The sequence below is a fragment of the Marmota flaviventris genome, chromosome 3, assembly GCF_047511675.1.
Source record: "Marmota flaviventris isolate mMarFla1 chromosome 3, mMarFla1.hap1, whole genome shotgun sequence".
Classification (NCBI taxonomy): Eukaryota; Metazoa; Chordata; class Mammalia; order Rodentia; family Sciuridae; genus Marmota; species Marmota flaviventris.
In genome coordinates, this window is record NC_092500.1 from 30,297,599 (window position 1) to 30,322,587 (window position 24,989).

The window sequence follows — 24,989 nt, forward strand, 5'->3', positions numbered from 1 at the left end:
AACAGTTCAGTTGGCCATGAACTTTTCCCTTTGTCCAGACTGGCCCCCAGGAGAACCACTGAGAACCTGTATGGGGGATAAGAAGGGCCGGAGATTGGGGAGCCTGGGGCAGCAGGGGACTCTTTGGTCACCCCACCCGGGTCGGGCCAAGAGCCGCCTGCTGGCTGGGCCTAGCAGACGACTTTCGCAAAGTAACCACCAGGAGGAGTGAGTGGGAAGGGGAGGGGTTTGTCCTCGGCCCGGAGAGGGTGGGGTGTTGGCTGGAGAGTTTGTGAAAAGTTCTGAGAGCAGCAGGAGGAAGTGGGAAAGAAGAGTTGCGCTGTGCCGGAGGCTAAGGACCCAAGGGTCTCAGGTGGCCTCTGGGAAACTCTCGGTGGCTGGAAAGAAGCCGAGCGCCTGCATGAAAAGAAGGACCTGCTGGGAAACTCACCCCTACCTGAGCCGGGCATTCAAGTTGCGGGTTTCGCAGCGCTTCTGCGTGGTGGCTTGGTGGCCGGGTCTACGTCCTAGCCTGGAGGATCCGGATGGCTGTGAGGTGGACGTGGGCAGGCAAGAGCTGCCTGCTGCTGGCGCTCTTAACAGTGGCTTATATCCTGGTGGAGCTCTCGGTCACTACCTTCCACGCTTCCTCAGGAGCCGGCCTTGCCAGGCAACGGGGGTCTAGAAGGCACTCAAACTTTGCGGAAAAGACTGAGGATTTGTCTCGACCTCTTTATGAAAAGCCTCCTGCAGATTCCCATGCCCTTGGGGAGTGGGGAAGAGCCAGCAAACTCCAGCTCAATGAGGATGAACTGAAGAAGCAAGAAGAACTCATTGAGAGATATGCTATCAATATTTATCTCAGTGACAGGATCTCTCTGCATCGCCACATAGAGGATAAAAGAATGTATGAGTGTAAATCCAAGAAGTTCAACTATAGGAAGCTTCCCACCACTTCTGTTATCATCGCTTTCTATAATGAAGCCTGGTCGACTTTGCTTCGCACCATTCACAGTGTTTTAGAAACTTCCCCTGCAGTCCTTTTGAAGGAGATCATCTTGGTTGATGACTTGAGTGACAGAGTGTATTTGAAGGCACAACTTGAAACTTACATCAGCAAGCTTGATAGAGTTCGCTTGATTAGAACCAATAAGCGAGAGGGACTGGTTAGGGCACGCCTAATTGGGGCCACTTTTGCCACTGGGCAGGTCCTCACTTTCTTGGATTGTCACTGCGAGTGTAATTCTGGTTGGCTGGAACCACTTTTGGAAAGGATTGATACAGATGAAACAGCAATTGTTTGTCCTGTTATAGACACTATTGATTGGAATACTTTTGAATTCTATATGCAGACGGGGGAGCCCATGATTGGTGGGTTTGACTGGCGTTTAACTTTTCAGTGGCATTCTGTCCCCAAGCATGAAAGGGACAGGCGGCAATCAAGAATTGATCCCATCAGATCACCCACCATGGCCGGAGGACTATTTGCTGTCAGCAAGAAATATTTTCAGTACCTAGGAACATATGACACTGGAATGGAAGTGTGGGGAGGTGAAAACCTCGAGCTGTCATTTAGGGTGTGGCAGTGTGGTGGTAAATTGGAGATCCACCCGTGTTCTCACGTGGGCCATGTGTTCCCTAAGCGGGCACCATATGCTCGCCCCAATTTCCTACAGAATACTGCCCGGGCAGCGGAAGTGTGGATGGATGAATACAAAGAACATTTCTACAATCGAAACCCTCCAGCACGGAAAGAAGCTTATGGAGATATTTCTGAAAGAAAATTACTACGAGAACGACTTAGATGCAAGAGCTTTGACTGGTATTTGAAAAATGTGTTTTCTAATTTACACATACCAGAGGATAGAGCAGGGTGGCATGGGGCTATTCGCAGTATAGGCATCTCCTCGGAATGTTTAGATTATAATTCTCCTGACAACAATCCAACAGGTGCTAACCTTTCATTGTTTGGATGCCATGGTCAAGGAGGCAATCAATTCTTTGAATATACTTCAAACAAAGAAATACGGTTTAATTCTGTGACTGAGTTATGTGCCGAGGTTCCTGAGCAAAAAAACTATGTAGGAATGCAAAATTGTCCTAAAGATGGGTTCCCTGTTCCAGTAAACATTATTTGGCATTTTAAAGACGATGGAACCATTTTTCATCCACACTCAGGACTATGTCTTAGTGCTTATCGGACACCTGAGGGCCTACCTAAGGTACAAATGAGGACTTGTGATGCCCTAGATAATAATCAGCTTTGGCGTTTTGAAAAATAGAAGAGCACAACAGCACTTTTATCTTGAGCTGACAGTAGCCTCAGTGAAGATTGTATTTTATCAGAAGTCACCCAACAGACATCTGTGAGAGCACTAGAAATTCTGTGGCTCATTTTGGGGTATTACACTAAAACTGAGTACACAGAGTGCTGCTGTTTAATATTTCAAAGTGCCTTACTTATGAGTTGTTTTACTTAAGGGATTTGTCTATATGGTCTCTTCTCCTTAAATTGACTGTGAATTGAGATATACACAACACTTAAGTGCCAGACTTAACATTACAGAATGTAAAAGTCCAAGCAAAATTGGGTATGATTTATGTTGATGGGTAAGTTCACTGCACATTGCATTTTTTCCCCTAAAAACTCATAAATGTGCAGTTTGAGCTATTGCTATTTTGATTGCATAAAATTTTAATTTCTTTCAGCCAGCACGTTAAATTTTAGATTTTGTTTATTGTTTAAACTAATTTTCCTTTAGTCAAGTAGAAATCAAAGAAAGTTGATCATAAGAAGAAAAAGGTCTAGTTTAGATATATTGTCATTGGAAGAGGGCATCAGAATGTGAATTTGGAAGTCTTTTTAGCATACAGCATCTCAGAAAACTGTACCCACATCTGAATGAAAGGGGAGATATTTACATTCCACTATTTGTAAACTTGAGCTGTTGGACTTAACTGACCTATACCTCGAATCATTAGTTTTGTAAGCTGTCCTTTCTGTGAATTTATTTGTGAGTCTAGGGTGTTTTCTGATTGCACTTCCTTAAGTTATGAATGTACTAGAAAGGGACTCATTCAGAATACTGTGTTCCCCTTTGTTAATGCTTAATCATGTAAAGCAAACACAGTTGAGGCCTCTCTGAAATTAAACCCGAGTGTGTTTACTGAAATGTGTGAAACTGAAAGCAAGCCAGGTTCTGCAAAAGCCTCTACGATTTCTTGCTGATCTGAAAGTTTAAGAATTTGTCTTAAGATCACAGGTTAAAAAGACTGTCTTGGCAATTATGAATATTGCCTTCTCTCTCATTTTCAGTACCCAGCAGCCTGGCACTTAGGTATCTTTTAGTAAGTGAGTAAATGAGTGACCGAATGAATGAATGGCTCAGCCAACGCATGTAACTGTGATCAAGTCATTTAACACGCTTGGGCTTCAGTTTCCTCATCTGTGAGTACTGAACTGGAGCTTGATGATCCCTTCCAGCTCTGAGATGTTGATTGTATATTCTCCCTTTCTCAGACTCAGTCACTGTGCAATTTCTACAATACTTTTTATGTCTTCGCTTAACATAGGTAATGTTGAACAGTTGAGCAATGTTCAGTCCAGGAGTGAGCCTGGACAAAAGAAAAAATTTTTAAAGTGAACTGAACGCCCCTGAAAATAGTATATTTTTGTGGATGTAAAGTTGTTGTAGTTTGAGTTTGTAGTCATTTCATTTTGACAGTTGTTGAGCCAATTTTGTTTTTAAATCTTTTAAGGTCTAAATGTAATCTTTTACCTAATAACAAACATTTTCCAAACTAAATTACTTCAGAATTAAACATTCATTTGTAAAAGTATTTTTCATTGATTTTGTACCAGTGTTATATCTAGACATCACAGACAGAATTTAGAATTAAATCTAAATTTACTTCGCTTTGGCCTAGAATTATTAAAAAAAAAAAAAATGCATGATGTTCCATAGAGAATTAATCCACAATATTCATAGATGATGTTGTTTTTAGTGTTTGATGACTTGTCAAGTAGGAACTTTGCAAAATCTGAATTTAAGAAAATTATTTAGGATGAGCATATAAAAAATTATAATTGTTGTGTAATTGTGACTATTTTGTTTCTCTTTTGCCTGTTAAAGTGAAAATGTGTTGATAGTTTCTGTGCATTATCCATCAATCTTAAACTTAATCAAAAAATTGTCTAGATCCCATGTGCAATGTGTTCCACCTTGGGTTTAATTTAAGAAGAATTTATAATCTCTGAATTTTTCGAGTTTCTCCCTAAACCTACCCTCTCCCCTTGCCCAGTCTCTTTTTAAAAATAATTTTCTTTTTTTTAAACTTATTTAAAATTTTTTCTCTTTTTATTTTGTGTGGTTCTTTTTAGCATCCTATGATATGGGAGAACTAAAATGGTTATATTCTGGAAGTACTTATTGAAATTATTTTATTTCAGTATACTGATGCTCATATCAAAAGGGAGAAAGAGTATTTTACTTAATTCTTTGTTTACCTTTTACCCTAAATTGTTGAGTGTAACCAGTGATCTTTTGGTAGGAAAATTTGGGCTGATCCTTTATTTATACCAATAATTCAAAATAGTTAGCCTGTTCATTCCTCAAAATATTATATGTAACAGAGAAGTAAGACTTTGATTTTTTATATGTTGGCATGTTTCAATTTAATTCCAAAAATACACTCTAATACTACATATAAAATACATTTTGATTCCCTAATTCTAATTTATTGGTACCAAAGCATTCTCACTATAGAGAATTTAAGAGTTGACTTTTAAGTTAATTTACATACATAGTAATAGTATTATGAAACTACTTAGTGGGCAAGGAATTTCCACTTTAAATGTTCACTCTATTAGTGACCAATTCTAGGAATAGATTGGCTAAATAAGCTTTTTCAGCAGTCATTTTTATTTTTAAGAAAATGATAATGTAGTCCTTGGAAGGATCTCTGTAACTCAAAATAACTTGTTTGTAAAAGAAAATTTGTTTACTCACCCAGTAGTAGGCTTTTGCATATACATTTTTGTTAGTAAATCAGAATTTTCTAGGTTAAAGATAAGAGATTTATTTCTAAGTATAAAATCTTAGTTGTTTGGGGGACTCAATTATAATTAATAAAATATTTAGTTTTGACTTTTCTATTTGAATGGCTGTTTGAATAATATTTTTTGAATGAGCACAGATAATGTTGAAGTTCAGATTAATCTCTTTTGAACGATGAATTTTTTTTCTGTGTGATGAGAAGTTTTCATCCTTTTTTCCTTTGTTAAATGGTATTTGTAATGTTGATTAAGACATAAAATAAAACGTGTGCCTAATTATTTTTGCAAATGGATTCTGATGACTTTAGTTTATGATATTACTGCTCCTGTGTACACATTTATGATGACAAGAGAGGTAAGTTAAGCTGTTAGTTTTTTTACTTATCTGAAAATGCAGACAGAATATTAAAATTCAAGGTTCCTTTTTTTTTTTTTTTCCCAAGATGTCATTAACCAGTAAGTATTTTGAAGTGGTTTTAGTACTCTTATTGCATTAACTCTTCATGAACAAACTAGAAACAATCTAAAGATCTTTAAGACCCTGTGGGGCAACTGTATAAGGAAACAAATGGTAAATGGGCCCCTGGGCATAGGACCACTAATTTCTTCATCTCTCTCTCTTTTTTTTTTAACTTTAGAATGAGTTTTAATTCGTTTGTTTTTCTTACATGCATTTATAGGAGTACTAATTTCAAAACCCTGGTTTGAAAAGACAAATGTCTGCCTAAATCACATAACCTCACACTTTCCCTGTTCATAAGTACAATTCCCTTCGCCCAGTAGGATCTCTCTTTCTTTTTAGTGATTCCTGGCTAACACCTTTGCCTGTCCCTAGCGAGACAATAACTAAGAATGGCTGTTGTAAGAACTCTGCTTTTATCAGATGTCTTCATATTCTAGATATGTATAGGTACAATAAACATTTTCACTTTGTTTTTATACACTTAGAAGTATTGTAAGTAGGTGTGGTAACCCTGCTTTCTTACTAAGTGACTCTTGCAACCCTATGCAAATTACCTCTCTCTGTGTTTCAGTTCCATGAAAAAAGACTGGAAAATCAAAAGAGATAATCTATTTGTGGTGTTCATGGCTTAGCGGAGGGAGAAATAAAGAACAATTGCTAGTGGGAATGTTTTTTTTTTTTGTTGTTGTTGTTGTTTTAATGGGAGTCAATGACACTGTTCTGGAATTAGTGATAGTAGGTGCACAGCTTTGTGCAAAACACTGAACCAAAAATACTTTGTTTATTTTTGTAAAAATACTTTGTTATTTATTTATTTATTTATTTATTTATACTGGGGATTGAACTCAGAGGTACTTAATCACTGAGCTACCTCCCCAGTCCTTTTTAATTTTATTTAGAGACAGGGTCTTGCTGAGTTACTTAGGGCCTTGCTAAGTTGCCAAGGCTGGCTTTGAACATACAATTCTCCTGCCTGAGCCTCCCAAGCCACTGGAATTATAGGCATGTGCCACTGCACCTCGCTGAATTATATAGTTTACAAGGGTAAATTTGATGGTGTGCAAATTATATTTCAATTTTTAAAAATTCTTCAGGAAAATAAAAAAGATGCTGAGAAGTTTCTTGTGTCCCAAAAGAAATTTTTCTCTTCATGTTTTACTTTATTTATTGTTTTTCTTTTTTTGATTTACATTTTTCTACCAAGGATTGAACCCAGGGGGCACTTAACACCGAACCACATCCCAAGTCCTTTTTATTTTTTATTTTGAGATAGGTTCTCACTAAGTTGCTGAGGGTCTCACTAGGTTTATGAGGCTGGCTTTGAACTTGTGATCTTTCTGCCTCAGTCTCCCAAGTCGCTGGGATTATAGGCATGTGCCACCATGCGTGACTAGCATGTTTAGAACAGCCAGTGGGCTTTATTATTAATAATACTTGAATCAGTTTGTAGTTTTCAGAATTAAGAAAGTTTGATATGTGTGTGTACTCTTCAGCTTAGTTTTAAGTGGAGCATGGAATCAATTTATTGGAGTTTTTCCTAAAATTTCTCAGAAACTTCAGTCAAAATGTTTGGACAGGAGAGAGAATATTATAAAAGGTGAAGTGAGTTCCTGAATTGTGTAGTTGTTCATGACATAATGAAAGAATAGAGAAGTCTTTCTGATTTGCTAATAATTGGGTACACTTTTTTCCCTTGGTACCAAGCCCTCACCGAGAGATTAAGCACTGCAAGCTGGTGATGTCCTCCTCAGCTGTCTGGTCACTATTCTTGCTCATTTATTCACATTTATCTTATCCTTTTCAAAAGAGGTGAAGGGTTTTTTTTTTTTTTTTTTCTTCTCTATTTAGTTCTCCTTTACTAAGTTACTGCTACTGGGTACCAGACACTATTCTCTACTACTGGGTATACATACAGAGGTGAACAAAACAGATGTGCTTCCTAAAATGATATGTAGAGTTCATGGTTCAGTCATGCAGGCAAATATTAGCAAACAAATCTGTAAATCCATGTATTAAGTGCAATTTGATGGAACAAAAAAAAATCAAACAATCAAATGTTGTGAAGTAAAGAGAAAAAGGATGTATTGAGGAGTTAATACAGTGAAGACATACTTAAATGATTTAGGTCAAGGACTAATTCTCTGCAGAAGTTAGGTTTAACTGAAGACTTGAAGACTGAAGGAAGAGTAGCATAAGCAAAGACCAAGGGTAGAAAAGAGCTTATCCTAGATCAAGGAAGAAAAAGGATGCCAGAAAGATGCAGAGCCTGATGAAGGAAAAGAGAGATGAATTGCAGAGGCAGCTTGGGCAGGGCCACGGAGGCTGCAATGGGTTAAATGGTGGCCCTCCAAATGATGTATGCATATCCCAATCCCTGGGACCTGTGATGTGAGTTTATTTGGGAAAAATATTTATTTGGCACTTGTAATTAAGGATCTTGATGAGAGTATCCTGAATTATGTGGTAGACCCTAAATTCAATGGACAAGTGCTGTTAAAAGAGAACCACAGAGGAGATAAGGGAGGCCAAGTGAAGCCAGCCAGGAGATAGTGATGCAGCCACAGAGCCACCATTGCCTGGAGGCACCAGAAGCTGGAAGAGGGAGGGGAATCTACTCTAGGGCTGTTGGAGGGAGTGCCTCTCTGCTAACACCTTCACTTTGGACTTCCAGAGAAGAATAAATTTCTGTTGATTTAAACCTCTAAATTTGTTATGGCAGCTATAGGACACTGGGACATATTTGAGAATTTTATTCTGAGAGTTGTGGGAATTGTTGAAGTGTTTTAAGTAAGGGAATGACAGGATCTCATTTAGACCTCAGAAAGGGCACCCTGGCTACTATGTAGAGACTGAACTATTAGTAGAGAAATCTTCTAGGAACTTTATAGTAATATCAACAAGAGGTAACAGTGATTCATACTAGCTTGGTGGCCCTCAAATTAGAATAGTTGTCTTGGGGCAAGAGAGAAATTTGGGGGTTCTAAGCATTGTTGTAGTTTAGATATGAGGTGTCCCTCAAAAACTCATGTGAGACAATTCAAGAAAGATTAGAGGTGAAATGATTGTGTTACAAGAGTATTAAACTAATCAGTGCATTAATCCCCTCATAGGGATTACCTGGGTGGTAACTGTAGGCTGGTAGGGTGTGACTAGAAGAGGGAGGTTACTGAGGGTGTACCTATGGGGTATATATTTTGTCCCTGGTGAGTGAAACTCTCTCTGCTTCCAGATTGTCACATCCTGAACTACTTCCCCCCACCAGGCACTTCTGTCATGATGTTCTGCTTCACCTTAGGCCTTAGAGCAATGAAGCATGCAGTGTATGAACCTCTAAAATTGAGGTTCTCCTCTAAAATTGTTCTTTCAGGTCTTTTGATCATAGTGGTAAAAAAACTGACTAAAACAAGCATATAGATGGTATTTAAAGTCATGGGAAGGGATGAGATCACTCAAGAAAAAAATAGAACATTAACAGCAAATGGCCCATGTCTAAGTCCTAAATAGATACAACCTTCAGATCAGAAAAGGAGATAGCAAGAGAATCTAAAAAAATAATCAGATAGGAGGGAAAAACATTTCACAGGATCTTTGAAAGTCAAAGTCTAGAGTGGGGTAGAAATGCGGAAGAAATTAGTTATTAGAGAGTGGGGCAGGAAATTTATAGAGAATTGCACACACTTTGCCTTGTAGAAGATCTTTGCGAAATGACTGATTGTGAGTTTACAGTGTTTCCAATCTGTCAAATGAGAAGTGTTCAGCAAATTCTTATTGGAACAGTCTGTCTCAGAAAAAGTAGAGTGATTAGGATTTTGCCAGGGGAATTTGAAGAAGAGAAAATCAAGGGACTGAAGGTATGTGTAAGAGATGGGCTGTAAAGTCAATAGTGAGATGAATGAAGTTGGTGAGAAGGGAGCCTTGAAGGAGAATACAGGTCTTTGGATTGGAATTCTAGGTAATATAGAAGCTATGGAAAAGGAAAGCAAGTTGTAATTGGGAGTTTTGATTAGTGATTTGCAAAGTTTTGATTAGTGATTTGTTCAGGTGCTGCTGGTGACAAGGTAAGGTTGCTGAGTAGGCATGAAATAAAAGTCTCTGGAGAGATAATGTTTCTCTGTTCCAACTGTTCACCACCCCACCTTTTGCTCCTTGTCCTTCATGCCTCCCCCTAAAATACCCCTGATCACTGTAGCTACATTAGGTATTCCACTCCCACACAAAATTCTCATTATGACTTCCTGCTTTATCTTCCAGTTCCCTTGATACAATTTAAAAATTTAAATTGAATACTTCAAAGTAACTAAAAAAGAGGACTTTTAATGTTCCTAACACAAAGAAATAATATATTTGAGTTGATAGATATGCCAATGACCCTGATCTGATCATTGCACATTGTATACATGTCTGCAAGTATTTACAATTATATGTGTCAATTTTAAAAGTATATTTTGAAAAAATAAAATAAAATTATATATTTATAATTTATATTTATATATTTCCCTACTTATATATGATCTATTTGCCTGGTTCTCCACTTGAATCTTAGCTCCTCATTTGGAGATTTGATACTGAGCATTATGCCCTTCCCCCACATGTCAAAAAAGTCAGATATCTGTTGAAAGAACTAATAATGCTAGCAGATGGAACAGAGAGAAAGACTGTGAACTGAAGTAGGTGAAATGTGGAAGAGAAAATTATTGTTGCTTGAGAGAGGTTCAGGAAACTTGATGTCCCCAAGCAGAGTCAGAGTCAAGATGTGAATAGCTAAGAAAGAGGAGGAACTTTCAGAGAGGAATATGTTGGCTATAAGGGAGATCATCCACGTGGGGTTCCTCTGGTGCAGTGGTAGCTTTGGGGAAGAACAGAAAACATGCTAAGGGAATATGGGAGTGCAAGTTTGCACAATGATTATGACCACAGAGACAGAAAACTCAAACTTCTGTCCATAACTGGGGGAAATGGAGTGTGGAACATGGTGACCCCTGCCTCTCCTTGGCCTCTTGGAAAGTGTGGGATCTTGGGTTTCATAGGCTGGGGAGGGACATGATGAAAAGGAAGAAATGGGAGAAACAACTGTTTATGGAGATATGGTCATCACTTTTTATGGATGCGGAAATTGAAAATTTAGTAATTTGTCCAAAATTATATAGAATAACAAGTAGAGGTGGGTTATGATTCTAGAGTCTGATTCTAGAGTCATACTCTTCTCTTTCCCAGAGAGCCACATTCAAGTTTAAACAAACATTAAAAGATTTTCACATGGTTTGCAGAATCTGAGCTGGACTTTGAAAGTTTCCATTTAAAATATATAATTTTAATATTGACTTTGTCACTTTTTCCCCTTTTCTCCTTCAAGTTTCATCATCATTGACTCAATCTCTGCTTTACCATGTGGGATGTTTGTAGAAAGAATGATGGTAAAGAACAAGTCAATCTCTCCTTTTTTTCACTTAATAGCAGCAGAGTCAGATTTGGGATTTTAAAAGTTATTTTCCCTACTGTGAAACCATACTGAAAGTTTCCTGAAATTCTCTTTCTTTATGGTTCTTGAAGGTAGCCTATCTGTGTAATAGCTTTGTTGAGCTTCTGTTTTAGCTTTAATAATTACATTCAGGTGCTAAAGAAAATCACACAGTGAGAAGCAATCTCAAAGTATTTCAGTCAGATGTTGTGCTTCTATGACCAAAAGACCTGGCAAGAACAATCAGAGGAAAAGTTTATTTGGGGGCTCACAGTTTCAGAGGTCTCAGTCCATAAGTGACTGGCTCCATTCCTCAGGATTTGAGGTGGAGCTGAACATCAAGGCAGAAGGATGTGGTGGAGGGAAGCAGCTCACATGATGATCAGTTAGCAGAAAAAGACTCCACTCACCAGGTACCAAATGTAAACTCCAAAGGTTCACCCCCAATGCCATACCCTACCTGCCTTCAGTTACCACTCATTTCACTTTCAAGCCTTCTTACACTGTTTCACACAAGAGCTTTTAGGGGCTACCGCACATCCAAACCATAACACAGAGTGCAGTATTTCTCATATTTCAATGTGCATCAGAAGTAAGAAACTTGTCAAAAATTTATATTCCTGGTTTTCACTTGGAAGAATGTCTGACTTTCCTAGAAATGCACATTGTTAACAAGGTCCTCAGTAATTCTAGTTAAGATAATCCATAAATCCTCTGTACTTTGAGAAGTATTGGCTTCTTGGGTGAAAGCCCAGGCTTTGGAGTCTGATAGGAGTGGGTTGAAAGTTGAGCTCTACCACTCCCCATCTAAAGATACTTAACCTCACTAAGATCCTTTCTTTATCTATAAATAGGAATAATGATATTTACCTGCCTTGTTGTGAGGATTAAATAAAAGAATGCACATGAAGTATTTAAAAGTACCAGGCCTATAATAATAACTCAGTGAAGTTCTGTATGCGAGTCTGCAAAGACATGTGGAACTTGAATAAATTAAATTCATTTTCTCTAGATTGTCATTACTAAAGATTATTTTTAGAGTGCCCGCGGTTTCCTTTAATCCTACTTAACACTAGCAAGCTAATTATAAAGTTATTAGCTAGAAAGAAAACATGCATTTTATTTCCTCATTCAGGGTACATTAATTATAAATTAATGTCACCACTAAATTGTTATACAGTACATGGATAGCACAAACTAATTCTGACAGTATTAGAGTGTTAAAGTAGTTCAGATTGGAGTATTGTCATTTTATTGTGCAACCCTCTTTCTTAGTTCTATCTTGGTTTATAAAGGTGTTTGCCTGGGGATTACATTTTATTTTTCTTAAAGTGTTTATAGAGATCTCCTTTCCACTAATTTCCTTAGAATTCCTCATGTATTTGTCCCTGCAAAAGGCAGTCCAGCATCTCTTTTGTGACCCAAAGACCAGCAGGAAGCTGGAAATGCACCAGAAAGTATACGCCTCTAAACTAGAAAGCTGAGTTTAATTCCAGTAGTGGATTTTATAGTAGGATGTAATGGGAAAAGTTTTCAATTAGCAATAGTCATGCCTGGGATAAACCTCATTGGCTACGATACTGCCACTGCACAAAGCTTATAGTAGCACGTAATGGAAAAATAAAACATATAAGAAGACTTCTGATATCCTAGAAACACCCAAGGATTTCTCTCATATTTCTCTCATATTTCAATGTGCATCAGAAGTAAGAAGTTATGTGTGGTTCAGAGTCTGATTCTAGAGTCTGACGGTAGTGGAATTATCAGGATTCTATTGAATGAAAAGGCCTGAGAAGGAATATAATTCAAATTTGTGAAGTTACGTAAAGTACTTCATTATGGACATGAACCTTTTCAGCAAATTCTAATGTATATGCTCTTGGACTCAGCCCCAGCAATAATTCTTCTAGGAACTTGTCATAATGATATATTTATACATTGGAAATCACACTTGCACATTGCAGCATCATTTGTAAAAAGCTCAAGATTGCAAACAACCTAAGTAAGGCGAACTGGTTAAATAATTTAAGGCATAGCTATACCTAGAACACTATACAGCTATTAGGAGGAGTGAGTCAGATTTATGCCTCCAGCCATGGCAGTAATTGGTATATGAAACAACTGTAAAACTAGGCAAAATACATGAGACAGCTGTTTTCAGGCATTGAGCTTCAGAAAGTACAAAATGATGATCCTTGCAAGAAGACGAACATACCAGGTGAGTCTCTGGATCACCTTGACTTTTTTTTAGGGGGACACTTTTCCAGCAACACAGTAGAGAAAATAAAACTGAAGCAGTGACAGCCTAGCTGAGCTGAGGAGGCAGACTTCAGAGTTCTAGGACAACTGATGAGGCTGAAAATTGTGTGGCAGGATTCCTGAGAACCAGCCACAGAAGTATGTATGTGAGCACACACATGTATGCCCATGTGTGTAGGGAAGGAAGCCTTCACAGTCTTCAAATCACTCATCATCCCAGATGCTCTTAAAGGACCTACTACCTCTTTAACTCTCTCATGTTAGGCACCAAACCACAGCATGAGTTTTGGTAGGTACAAATCACTTAGTAGTAAAATGGTGTTATGTTTCTAGTTTCATTGAAAATTGTTATTAAAAAATACACATATGTAAAAGTACTTATATAGGGAGAAAATGATAAAGAAAATGGACAAAATGTAAAACATGGCAAAATCTAGGTAGGAATTGTGTGGAAGTTTTTTGTACTACCTTGTAATTTTTATTATGTATGCTTGAAATTATCAAAATTATCAAAATAAAAAATTTACCAAAAATAGAGGAAGAACAGAATAAGGGAGTTGTACTAACGAAACGTGATCTCCAAAATATAAGTGGCACTAAGCAGGCAGAGGGAGGGGAGAATTGAAAGGCTAAATACAAAAGAGCAAGTACAGTTTACTGTCATTTGTGTAAAAAGTACATAAGAATGGACACACCCATTCTTTTAAGCTCAGAGAGATTCCCAAGGAAATGGTAATGCCAAAATGGTAATGTGGGTTGCCTCTCAGGTGATGACCATGGAGTGGAAAGGGGTTTTATTAAGTACGCTTTTGTAATACTGGAGTTCTGTATCAGGTGCATGTTTTACCATTTGAAAAGACAAATTATTTAACAAAACTCACAGAAACTGAAGGCAGTACTATTTCTTTTTTAGAAAATAGTACTCCAGACAGAGCAAACTTCTAAGTAATTGCAGTTGGTTTCATTTAAATCAAGGAATGAGAGAGCTAGGGTTAACTAAATTTATTGCTATTCAAGATAACACAAAGCCACTAGGCTTTGGGGACAGCATGAATAGAATCATGGTTCTCATTAGTATGTTCTGTGTTGTCACTTCCAGCACCAAAGCAGTAGACCAGGAGAGCATGTGCTTTGTTCTTTCAGATGTCCTAATAAGGATTTTTTGAAATAATGCACTATTGTTTCAAGAATGTATAAGCATATACAAAGAAAATATAAAGTTTTTTTTTTTTTAGATTGGTAGGTTTTCTTGCTAATCTTTTTCTTAACTTCCTTCTTTTGACATTTTATCTCAAAATAGACCAGTTGGGTGATGAATGCTACAAGCTTTGACATTTTAAGTTATGTGGTAATGTTTATATAGGGTGTGGTTCCATGGAAACATGAAAGGAAATGCCACGTTGACACGGTACACCATTGACATAAGAAATCAAATACCTTTTATCATAATGGTATTGAGTTTGGTAGGGTAATTCTTTTATAAGAGAGAAGGTTAAGGAACTAAGTAGGAAAATTCAGCATTGGTCCTTCATAATTTTTAGTTAGAATGCTTCATGGAGTTCTTATATATTAGTAGTCTTTTTTTTTTTCCCCCTTCAGTGTTTCTGTAATTTAGAAGAAAATATAGTGTTCCCTGGGCTACACTTTTGTAACTGGGACATTTTTGTTTCAGGTGTATCATATTTAGTAGGTCTCTGAAATGCCACCTTACCTAAGTCTAATTCTATAGTTTGTCCTTTTAATTACCATACTGTACAGTCAAAACCTCTCTCTGAGCTCCAGGTGGGTATATCCATCTTCCTACTTGATGTTTCTACTTGTATGTCTGGTTGACATCTCAAACTCACTATGTCTAAAACTCTTGATTTTTACACCATCCCGCTTCATTCCAGACCCCTTTCTCTTCTGGCCCTTCCTATTTCATTAAATGGCTTTAGGATTTTTCTGGGTGTTCCTTCCAAAAGCCTGGCACTTTTGCTGCTTCTCTTTTTCTCTCCCTCACTACTAATTTGATAACAAGCCCCTAGACTCTACTTCTACAATGTGTCTTGCTTTTAACTACCTCTCCCATTTCTATGTCCTCAAACTTAGTTTGGACTCTATTATGATTTGGATATGTAGTGTCCCCCAAAAGCTCTTTTGTTACTGCAGTAATGTTTGGAGATGAAATGATTGGATTGTGAGAGCTGTAACCTGATCAGTATGTTCTAGTTCAAATGGACTACCTGGGTGCTAACTGTAGGCAGGTGGGGTGTGGCTGGAGGAGGTGGGTCAGGGGGGAGGAGGGGGGGCATGCCTTGGAAGGGTGCGTTTTCTCTGCAGCCGCCTCTCTTTTCTCTCTCTGCTTCCTGAACAGAACAGCTTCCCTCCACCATGCCCTTCCACTGTGATGTTCTGCCTTACCTTGGGCCCAGAGCAATGAAGTCAGCTCCCTATGGACTAAATCTCTGAAACTGTGAGCCAAAATAAACTTTTCTTCCTATAAGTAGTTCTCGTCAGGTATTTCTTACAGTCAGAGTAACACAAACCTGATTAACACAGATTGCTACCTTACACTGACTAGATTATTGTAAAACCTCTGAATTGATTTCCTCCTTCAGTTCTGTCTCCCTATTCTCACTATATTCTCCACATAATAGCTAGAGTGATCATTTTTATATCTTTTCTAACTCTTTTTTTGAAAAATAAATATGTGCCCAAAACTTGCACAAATCATAAGTATATAGCTGGATAAATTTTCACAGTGTGACATGCCCATTTAACAATACCTGAAACAAGAAAATAGCATTACCAATATTGCCATGCATTAGCTTTGTGTTACTATGATAAGCAACTTTTAAGGAGGATAAATTTATTTTGGCTCATAAGCTTCAGAGGTTTTCGTCCATGGTTGGTTGACCCTGTCACTTTCAGACTTGTGGTGAGGCAGCATTTCGTGGTGGGAACTGCTCACCTTGTGGCTGCTGGGAAGCAAAGAGAGACAGGAAGGGGTTGAGGTCCTAATATCTCCTCAAGGTCATATCCAGATAACCTAACTTTCTTCTCCTAGGCTCCACATCTTAAAAGTCCCACCACTGCACTATAGTACCACAGGCTGGTGCCCAAGCCTTTAACATGTGGGCCTTTAGGGGACACTTATCCAAACTGCAACATTATAGAAGTCCAAATAATCTCTATATTTACTTCTGACTTCATAGGTTAGTTTTGCTTCTTCTTAAACATCATGCAAATGAAATTTAATCATACGGGAGTTATACAGCATGAATGTAGGCAGTTTGTTTTGATGGACTAGTTTTGATCTGTTTTGAATAGTGCTGCCACCGATGTTATTGTGCATGCCTTTTGCCAAACATGAATTTCTGCTGCATATGTATCTAGAAATGTAACTGTTGAGTCATATGAGAGTACTAGTCATTCTGCATCCCCACCAAGGTTTGAGGATCACTTTCTCATTAAACTAGGAATAAAATAGCTACTTTTGATCTTTTTCACTGTGACCATTCTGAGTGAGCATGTAGCAATATATCATTGTGATCTTGTGTTTTATTGATCACTAGTGGAATTGAGCACCTTTTCATATGTTTATTGGCTGTTTGGATAGCCTCTTTTTATGAAGGCCTGTTTTAAGCCCTTTGCCTATTTTTCAATTGGATAATGTACTTTTTTGTAGATTGGTAGATTCTGTCTAACCACACTTTATTATATATGTTGGATGAATATATCATCTCTACTCTGTGGCTTTCTTTTTCACTTGGTTAGTAGTTCTTTCAATGAATAATTTTAGTTATTTTAGTATACTACAAATTGTTATTTTCTTCACTATGATTAGTAATTTTCATGTTCTTCTTAAGCAGTCTTTGCCTAATCTAAGGTCATGAAGATAACTTGTTCTCTTCTAAAATTTATTGTTTTACCTACCACATTTTTTTAAGAGACAGAGAGAGAGAGAGAGAGAAAGAACTTCAATATTTATTTTTCAGTTTTCGGCAGACAGAACATCTTTGTTTGTATGTGGTGCTGGGGATTGAACCCGGGCCGCACGCATGCCAGCTGAGCGCGCTACCACTTGAGCCACATCCCCAGCCCAACCTACCACATTTTGATCTATAATCTGCCTAGAGCTGATTTTTTGTATATAATATGCAAAGTTAAATTCTGTATGTAATTTTTATTTATAATATAAAGTCAAGATTCATTTTCTTCTTAAAATCTAGTTTACCCCACATGATTTTTTGAAAAGACTCTCTCTTCCTAATAACAGAATGAAAATATTTTCAAACCGTATCATACAATGGTTTCCCATTGCACTTAGAATAAAATAATTCACTTTCTCATTAAACTTAGAATAAAATAGCTACTTCCCTCCCACTATTCTCTCCCCTTCCTTTCCACCATGGTACTCTGGCCTCCTTACCATTCCTCATTCTCCCAAGTTCATTATTGTCTTCAGTTTTCCACATGGGATCATTCTTCATTTCACTCAGCTCTTGACAGAGATGTACTTTCCTTAGAAAGGACCACTTAAATCACCTCATCCACTATTCAAGACTAAATAATACATAAAAGTCCTCTGTATGTGTATGATATTAGCGATGTCTCCCATACTATATTGCGATTCTTTGCTTGTGTATATCTTGTTGCTGCATGATGCTTAAAACTCAGTAGGGCACTAAGCATGACACATATGATAACTCATTGTTTCCCTGTTTTGTCTACATTAGTCCCAGATAATTTAGACCCTGGTTTGAATATTTTATAATTTGGCTGAGCTATAATGGAACATCAACTTTTTGTGTTTTTTTTTAAAAGGTTGCTAAGTGGCATTGTAGTTTAAAATTTATAAATTCATGTTAACTGTTTACATGGAAATAAGTTTAAGCTAAGTCCATGTGAATTTTACATGTTGGCTAACAAACTTATAGGGCTTTAGTAGCCTTATAAAGCCAGGCCCTGTTTCTCCTCTAATAGTGATGCTAATTGTATTTCAAGTTTACAAAGTTATATCCTTTCTCAGCATTCTATAGACTTAGTGATTCTCATTGTCTGATTCCTATTATTGGGATTTTTGGGGGATTATATGCATATCATATATAGATCTGTCTTTCATTTGTTTATTTGCTCATTCCTTGCCTAAGGCATTTATTTTCACCATTGATCACATTCATTTTCCTTCTCATAAGAGCTTTTTAATTTTTTTAATACGTGTGTGTTTGTGTAGTTCAGAAACAAACCAATGCAGAATATATACATCATGTATTTTTAAAAATTTGTTCTAATTGGTTATACATGACAGAATGCATTTTGATACATCATACATAAATGGAGTTTAACTTCTCATTCTTCTGGTTGTACATGATGTAGAATGACACAGGTCATGTAATCATATATGCACATAGGGTAATAATGTCCTATTCATTCTACTATCATTCCTATCCCTATATCCCCTCCCTCTGTGTAGCCCAAAGTATCTAAAATTCTTCCCTAGCCTCCCCCCTCCCTTATTGTGAATTAGCATCTGCATATCAGTGAAAACATTTGGCCTTTGGTTCTTTGGGATTGGCTTATTGCGCTTAGCATGATATTCTCCAGTTCCTACCATTTACCAGCAACTGCCATAATTTCATTCTTCCTTAAGGCTTAGTAATATTCCACTGTGTATATATACCATAATTTCTTTATCTATTCATCCGTTGAAGGGCATCTAGGTTGGTTCCACAATTTAGCTATTGTGAATTGTGTTGCTATAAACATTGATGTTGCTGTGTCACTATAGTATGCTGATTTTAAGTCCTTTGGTTATAAACCAAGGAGTGAAATAGTGGGGTCAAATGGTGGTTCCATTCCAAGTTTTCTGAGGAATCTCCATATTGCTTTTCTTAGTGGTTGCACCAATTTGATGTCCCACCAGCAATGTATGAGTGTACTGTTTTCCCCACATTCTCACCAACATTTATTATTGCTTATGTTCTTGATAATTACCCTTCTGACTGGAGCGAGATGGAATCTCAGTGTAGTTTTTTTTTTTTAATTCCCATTTATTTATTTAAAACTTATACATTTATTAAAATGTTACATGTTCCATGCCCATCCTATGCTACTCAAGGGGATTAAACATATTACTTGCCAACATGAATAATAATAATAATAGTAATAATAATAAAAACCTGTACAAATGGAGAATCAAATCTAAATGGAATTCAGAACATCAAAAGAACACACCCAACTAAGAGCAGGAAGACATAGAACTTGATAAATTCTATGTTGAACAATTATGCTAAATGAGTGTTTTTTCTCTAGAAGATAAGGATTGGGCTAGAATTCAAGATTACTGCATTTTAAATCAAAATTTCAACTTGTTAGGGAAATTCATGGTTATAATTAGAGTATTAGCTTGATTTTGAAACATTTCAGTCTGGCCTGATTCAGAACTTTATTTTTTTTCTTTTTTTTTTATTCTATTTTTTTTATTAGTTTCACATGACAGTACAATGATCTTGACAATTCATATATTTGAATCAAATGGGGTATAATTTCTTATTTTTCTGATTGTACAGGTTGCAGAATCACATTGGTCATACAGTCACCCATATACATACAGCAATAATAATGTCTATTTTATTCTGCTGCCCTTCCTATCCCCCCTTCCCCTCCCCTCCCCTCCCATCACATCTCTCTACCCAATCTAATCAGTGTAGTTTTGATTTGCATTTCTCTAATTGCTAGAGATATTGAACATTTTTTCATATATTTGTTGATCAATTGTATTTCTTCTTCTGAATTTATTAGAGCTAATATCTGACACCTGATTCTTTATTAAATATGAAATGTCATAAAATTTCAGAGTAAAGAAGACTTTTAACATCACCTTGTCCAGATATAAAAGCTTTCTGGATTGATTGACAGAAATAGGATACAGTTGGTAGATTAAAGTATTGCATCTATGATTAATTTTTTAAACTGACAGTTGTTCTATGGGTAGGCAAGAATAGGTCCTTATTCTTAGGACAACACAAAACCATTGAGGAATCAAGGTGTCATTATTTACATAACTTACTCCCAAATAGTTCATGAAAAAATTTATATGGGTTTTTTTGTCTGTGTGTGCATGTAAGTGTTCATGTACAAGGAGAAAGGGAAAAAGTATAAGCCAAATGGGGTAAAAATTAACAGAAGTATTTGGATAAAGGGCTTTTTTTATGTTACTTGCTATTCTTGTAAACTGTGTGTGACATTATTTCCAAATAATTAGTTTTTTAAATTATCTCATCTCGCCCTCTCAGAAACAAAACAAAACAAACAAACAACAACAAAAACCATATGCAGCCCTCATCAGGAAGATCAGGTAGCTTCCCAGTTACTCAGAGGGTAAGAGACAGAGCTGACCCTCAGTATTGAGCACTCTGTTCTGTTGTGCTGTCTTCCTCTAGTAAATAGTTTCTAAGCTCTTATTTAATCCTGGGCACAGTTATTCTGTTGTGTGGTAACACAGGACACAGCCAGTTTTGCATAATCATGATGTAGCTTTGAGTATCTTTAAAAAATAATTTTGCTGTTACCTGGTCAGCTCTGCAGCCTGCCGCCCCACTGTTACCAGGACACCTTGTTATTAGATGTGCCTCCCATTGTAATGAGACCTGCCTATGTTTGCATTTTAACAAACAGTGGTTTTGTTCTTCTGTTTCTTGATAGTTACTGCTTCTTGGGATACGTTTCTCATGCTATGGAATTTGAAGCCGCAAGCTAGAGCTTTCAGATATGTGGGTCATAAGGATGTTGTAACCAGTGTGCAGTTTTCTCCCCTTGGAAACCTACTCGCATCTGCCTCAAGGGACAGAACCGTGAGACTTTGGATTCCTGATAAGTAAGAGAAACAAATGCTTGATATACTTTGGATTTAGGAATGTGAAAGAAGGCTGGAACCTGGCTGCTCCCAGTGCACTCTTTGGGAAGGCCTCCACTCCCAGCTACTTGCACTGAATCTGGTCACATACCAGGTGTGCTGCCCTGGTTGCAAAGTCAAACTATTTCATACAAGTTTTTCCTCTTTAGTTCATGTCTTCTTTTTGAAAATTGTTTCTAATATGGAAATATGCATAATATGTTTCAAGTGTTTTGCGGGGGATGGTGGTTGTTAGCAGTCTCTTTGTAACTCTGATGTAAGTTTTCGATTATCTCCCCAGAAAGCTACACATTAGCGTATGTCAGAAGTTCATGTTTTCTGAACTTCCTAACGCCCATTCATGAACCCTTCAGGGGCTCTTGAATCTCTGTGCCAGGACTATTCTTTAATCAGTATCATTTATTTTGGGGCTCCAGAATTTTTTAATTAAAAAACATTTCTAACAAAAGTGTCAATTGTGTTTGCTAAGGTCATATCCTGTTATGCCGAATCTCTCTGTAAGAAACTTTTCAAGCCATAGCTGATTGCCCAGTTATTTTAAACAATTATGAAGCCATGATTTTTTTTTAAGTTTCAAGTTTTTGAGTTTGAAAATTTTCAAAAATACAGGAAAAAATAAATAGCATAACTTTCCCACTATACTTATCAGCCAGCTTCAATAGTTATTTGCCAAGCTTGTTTCATCTCCCCCCACTTTATTTCTGAAGGATTTTTAGAACAAATCTCACACATCATATCACTTCCCTCCATAAATATGTTAGAGGGTAAGAATTTGAGGACTTTCCTTGACCCTTTTGTGGTAGAATTTGATTTGTAGCATGTGACTGAACAGGCCTAGGTATTACCAAATGAAGGAAAGCTCACAGGGCTTTCCCTTACCAGTGGGCACATTTTTCTGCCACCACCTAAGGGAAACACCATGCTGAGAAATCTGATGGTAGTAAAAACTACCAAAGAGAAGTGACATGATGCAATGATAATGTGGATGATACTGTAGAAGAGGGAGAGACTGGCTTGGAGTCCTAAAGGAGAAGCATGTTCCAAATCCTTAACTTTGGGGATTTAGGACTAGTTTAATTGTTGCTATTTGGTTTTTTTTGTTTTGTTTTGTTTTTGTTTGTTTGTTTGTTTTACTATGTTGGGGATTGAACCCAGGGCCTTATATACACCTTGCTCTACCACAGAGCTATATCCCTGATGCCTTTTCTTATTCTTCTTTATTTAAATCTCCAGTACAGCATAGCCTCAATTTCCTATTGCTGATTCAAGGAAAACTAAACAAACTGTATATAGATAAATGAGATAAAAGCACACTGAATCATTAGTTTGTAATACCTGATCTAAGTACAGATATTATGTTTGTGTAGATGTCTGGTTGCTCTTTCTAAATGATGTGTTGCAGTAGGGTTAGAGTAATGGTGGATCATGGCAACAAGAAGAAAGCTGATGTATCAGTGATCAGTTGTCTATATCTGCATAACAATCCCTAAAGCCTAGTAGCTTAATATACTAGAACTACCATTTCTCACAATTTCATTGGTTGTTGGGTGGTTCTTCTGCCCCATTTGGAGTATGTTGAGATTACTCACACAGCTTTGTTAACCTGGAAATAGGGTTAGGTGGGTCTAAGGCCTCCCTCATGGGCCTCAGGCCTTTGGGCTTGGTGCTGCTTTTGGCCTGGGTGCCTTGGGTTCTCCCCCTCCAGTAGGAGGACCTCAAATTTATTATAAATGACAGGTGAGTTTCTAGAGAATAAAGGGAGAAGCTGCAGACTTTTCAAGGTAGGCCTGAAGTACACAGTGTCACCTCTGCCCTATTCTCTTGCTCATAGTAAGTCATAACTCCAGCCCAGATTTACAGGGAGGAAAAACAGCTGTGATCACAGCACTTCTATCTTTGTTTCTCATTTGCCTACTGTTGAGACAAGATGCAGTGGTCAGGTCAGCCTGCAGCATAGAGGAGGGCCTTCAGAAAGAGGCCCTTCAAGAAGGACGGCCAGCAGATGGGCTGCTGGAGTAGGGGGAGATTTTGATGGTACTAGCTGGCCATCTCATGACTTCCCATCATTGCAGATGCCAAGTCTTGTCTTTGTTATCCCCAGGATTTATGCTTGAATTCAGGCCAAACTATACTTTCGATTTCTGTTCATGGAAATCTACTTGAGACTTCACTGAACTAGTCTCTGAATGCTCCCTCTTTTTTTTTTTTTTTTTTTTTTTCAGTTATAGATGGACACAATACCTTTATTTTATTTTATTTATTTTTATGTGGTGCTGAGGATTGAACCCAGGGCCTCACACATGTGAGACAAGCACACTACCACTGAGCCACAACCCCAGCCCTCCCTCCTAATTTTTGTTTATACTGATTTCAGTTACTCCTGATGGATTATCAGATGTTGGGTGATAGAGATTAATAATTAAGTCACCTTTGCCTTCTATAGGGCACTAGACAAGCAGGCCAGGTTAAATCTAAGAACCTTTAAGTATTGATTCTTCCCAGTGGAATTCAACAAAAGTATTGAGTTCTTTTCAATGTCCCACATTGTGCTAGGTGCTGGTCTTAAAGAGATAAATAGATCATCATTTTTGTCCTCAAAAAACCTACTGCTTAGTAAACAGAAACAGGTCGATTTTTTAGAAGTCTCCATATAGTGTAGGTATAATAGTTACAGCAGATGGGGAGCAACTGAACTTGTGCAGCTTGGTCAAGGAGGTCTGGGGACAGGGAACGAGTCTTGCCTGAGAAGGCGGAGGTGTGTTTGAAGCACTGTGACCATTCTGAGTACAAAGTTCAGTGCAATGGTAGGATGCCTTGCCAAAGAGCTCGGTGTTTCATTTTATGATGGAGGAAGCCAGTGACATGTTTACACAGGGATTTATTTGCTTGGAGTGGCACTTTTAGCAAGGTAATAAGCACAGTATGTAGGTGACTGGAGGAGGATAGAAGATTAGAGCAGAGAGGCCAGTTAAGAGGCTTTTGCAATAATCTAGATGAAGGGTGTTGAGGATATATATGTACCTGAAGGCAAGCAGGGCCAGGATAGAAAGCAGAGGGTATTCAGAGGATATTTAGGATGTGGTAATTAACAATAATATTTATTGACTTACTGGGTATAGAAGGAAGTGGGGAGTGGCAGGAGTTGAGAGTGACTTCCAGGCCTCTGGCTTGGAGATAGGCGGATGTTGCTCTAATCAGCCAAGGTAGAAAAATACAGGGTGAAGTTCAGACGATGGGACATCAGGGTGAACATTTGAAAATTCGAGACAGATGTATATGTCTGACTAAATTCTGTTGCCCGATCTTTTTCAAACAGTTATGAAAATATTCCCATCATGTATCATTAATACAAATATGATTTTCTTTTTTTATTGGTTGTTCAAAACATACAAAGCTCTTGACATATCATATTTCATACATTAGATTCAAATGGGTTATGAACTCCCATTTTTAACCCCAAATACAGATTGCAGAATCACATCGGTTACACATCCACATTTTTGATTTTCTAAAAGGAAAAATTGTTAAGTCCTGGATATAGTGTCATCTGAAGATGGCTTGAGAATTTAGGAACACTGACACAAAGTATTATTTCCCAAACCTATAACTCCAACACTATGTAGCCTGATCCTTTTTAACTATTTTTATGCTTCTTTTCAAATGCCTCAAAATACTTCTTCCATTTATTATCTTTTTGCCTCCCTAGACCAGAAGAAAAAATCTGAAATTTCAGAGTGTTGATGTAGATTTTTGCTGTTATCCTTTTGTTTTGCTCATGCATGTAAGATTGTTCCTACAAGGTAAGCAAGTCCTTAGGTATATACTGGGACTGCAAGTTGTGTTACCTCATCAATATTAGATAATATTTATGAAG

The 24,989-nt window shown here is 37.4% G+C and overlaps 2 protein-coding genes and 1 pseudogene across 3 annotated transcripts in view; 2 read left to right on the forward strand and 1 right to left on the reverse strand.

Annotated features, from left to right (window-relative positions):
• Positions 1 to 24,989, forward strand: part of Poc1b (POC1 centriolar protein B) — an 85,824-nt gene that overhangs the window by 913 nt on the left and 59,922 nt on the right. Inside the window, exons 1-2 of one of the 2 annotated variants that reach the window (XM_027955512.3) lie at positions 2,328 to 2,589; positions 20,905 to 21,076. In XM_027955512.3, coding sequence (XP_027811313.3) covers positions 2,580 to 2,589; positions 20,905 to 21,076 — 182 coding nt within the window. In that variant the 5' untranslated portion in view covers positions 2,328 to 2,579. Of the gene's footprint in view, positions 1 to 2,327; positions 2,590 to 20,904; positions 21,077 to 24,989 lie in introns of those variants that run through there. The other variant, XM_027955437.3, reaches the window with a different exon arrangement.
• On the forward strand, positions 208 to 5,314 carry Galnt4 (polypeptide N-acetylgalactosaminyltransferase 4). The gene has a single exon (XM_027955335.3). It carries the CDS (start codon positions 525 to 527, stop codon positions 2,259 to 2,261), a length of 1,737 nt encoding a protein of 578 aa, XP_027811136.3. The 5' UTR covers positions 208 to 524; the 3' UTR covers positions 2,262 to 5,314.
• On the reverse strand, positions 12,427 to 12,554 carry LOC114088663 (U4 spliceosomal RNA; annotated as a pseudogene).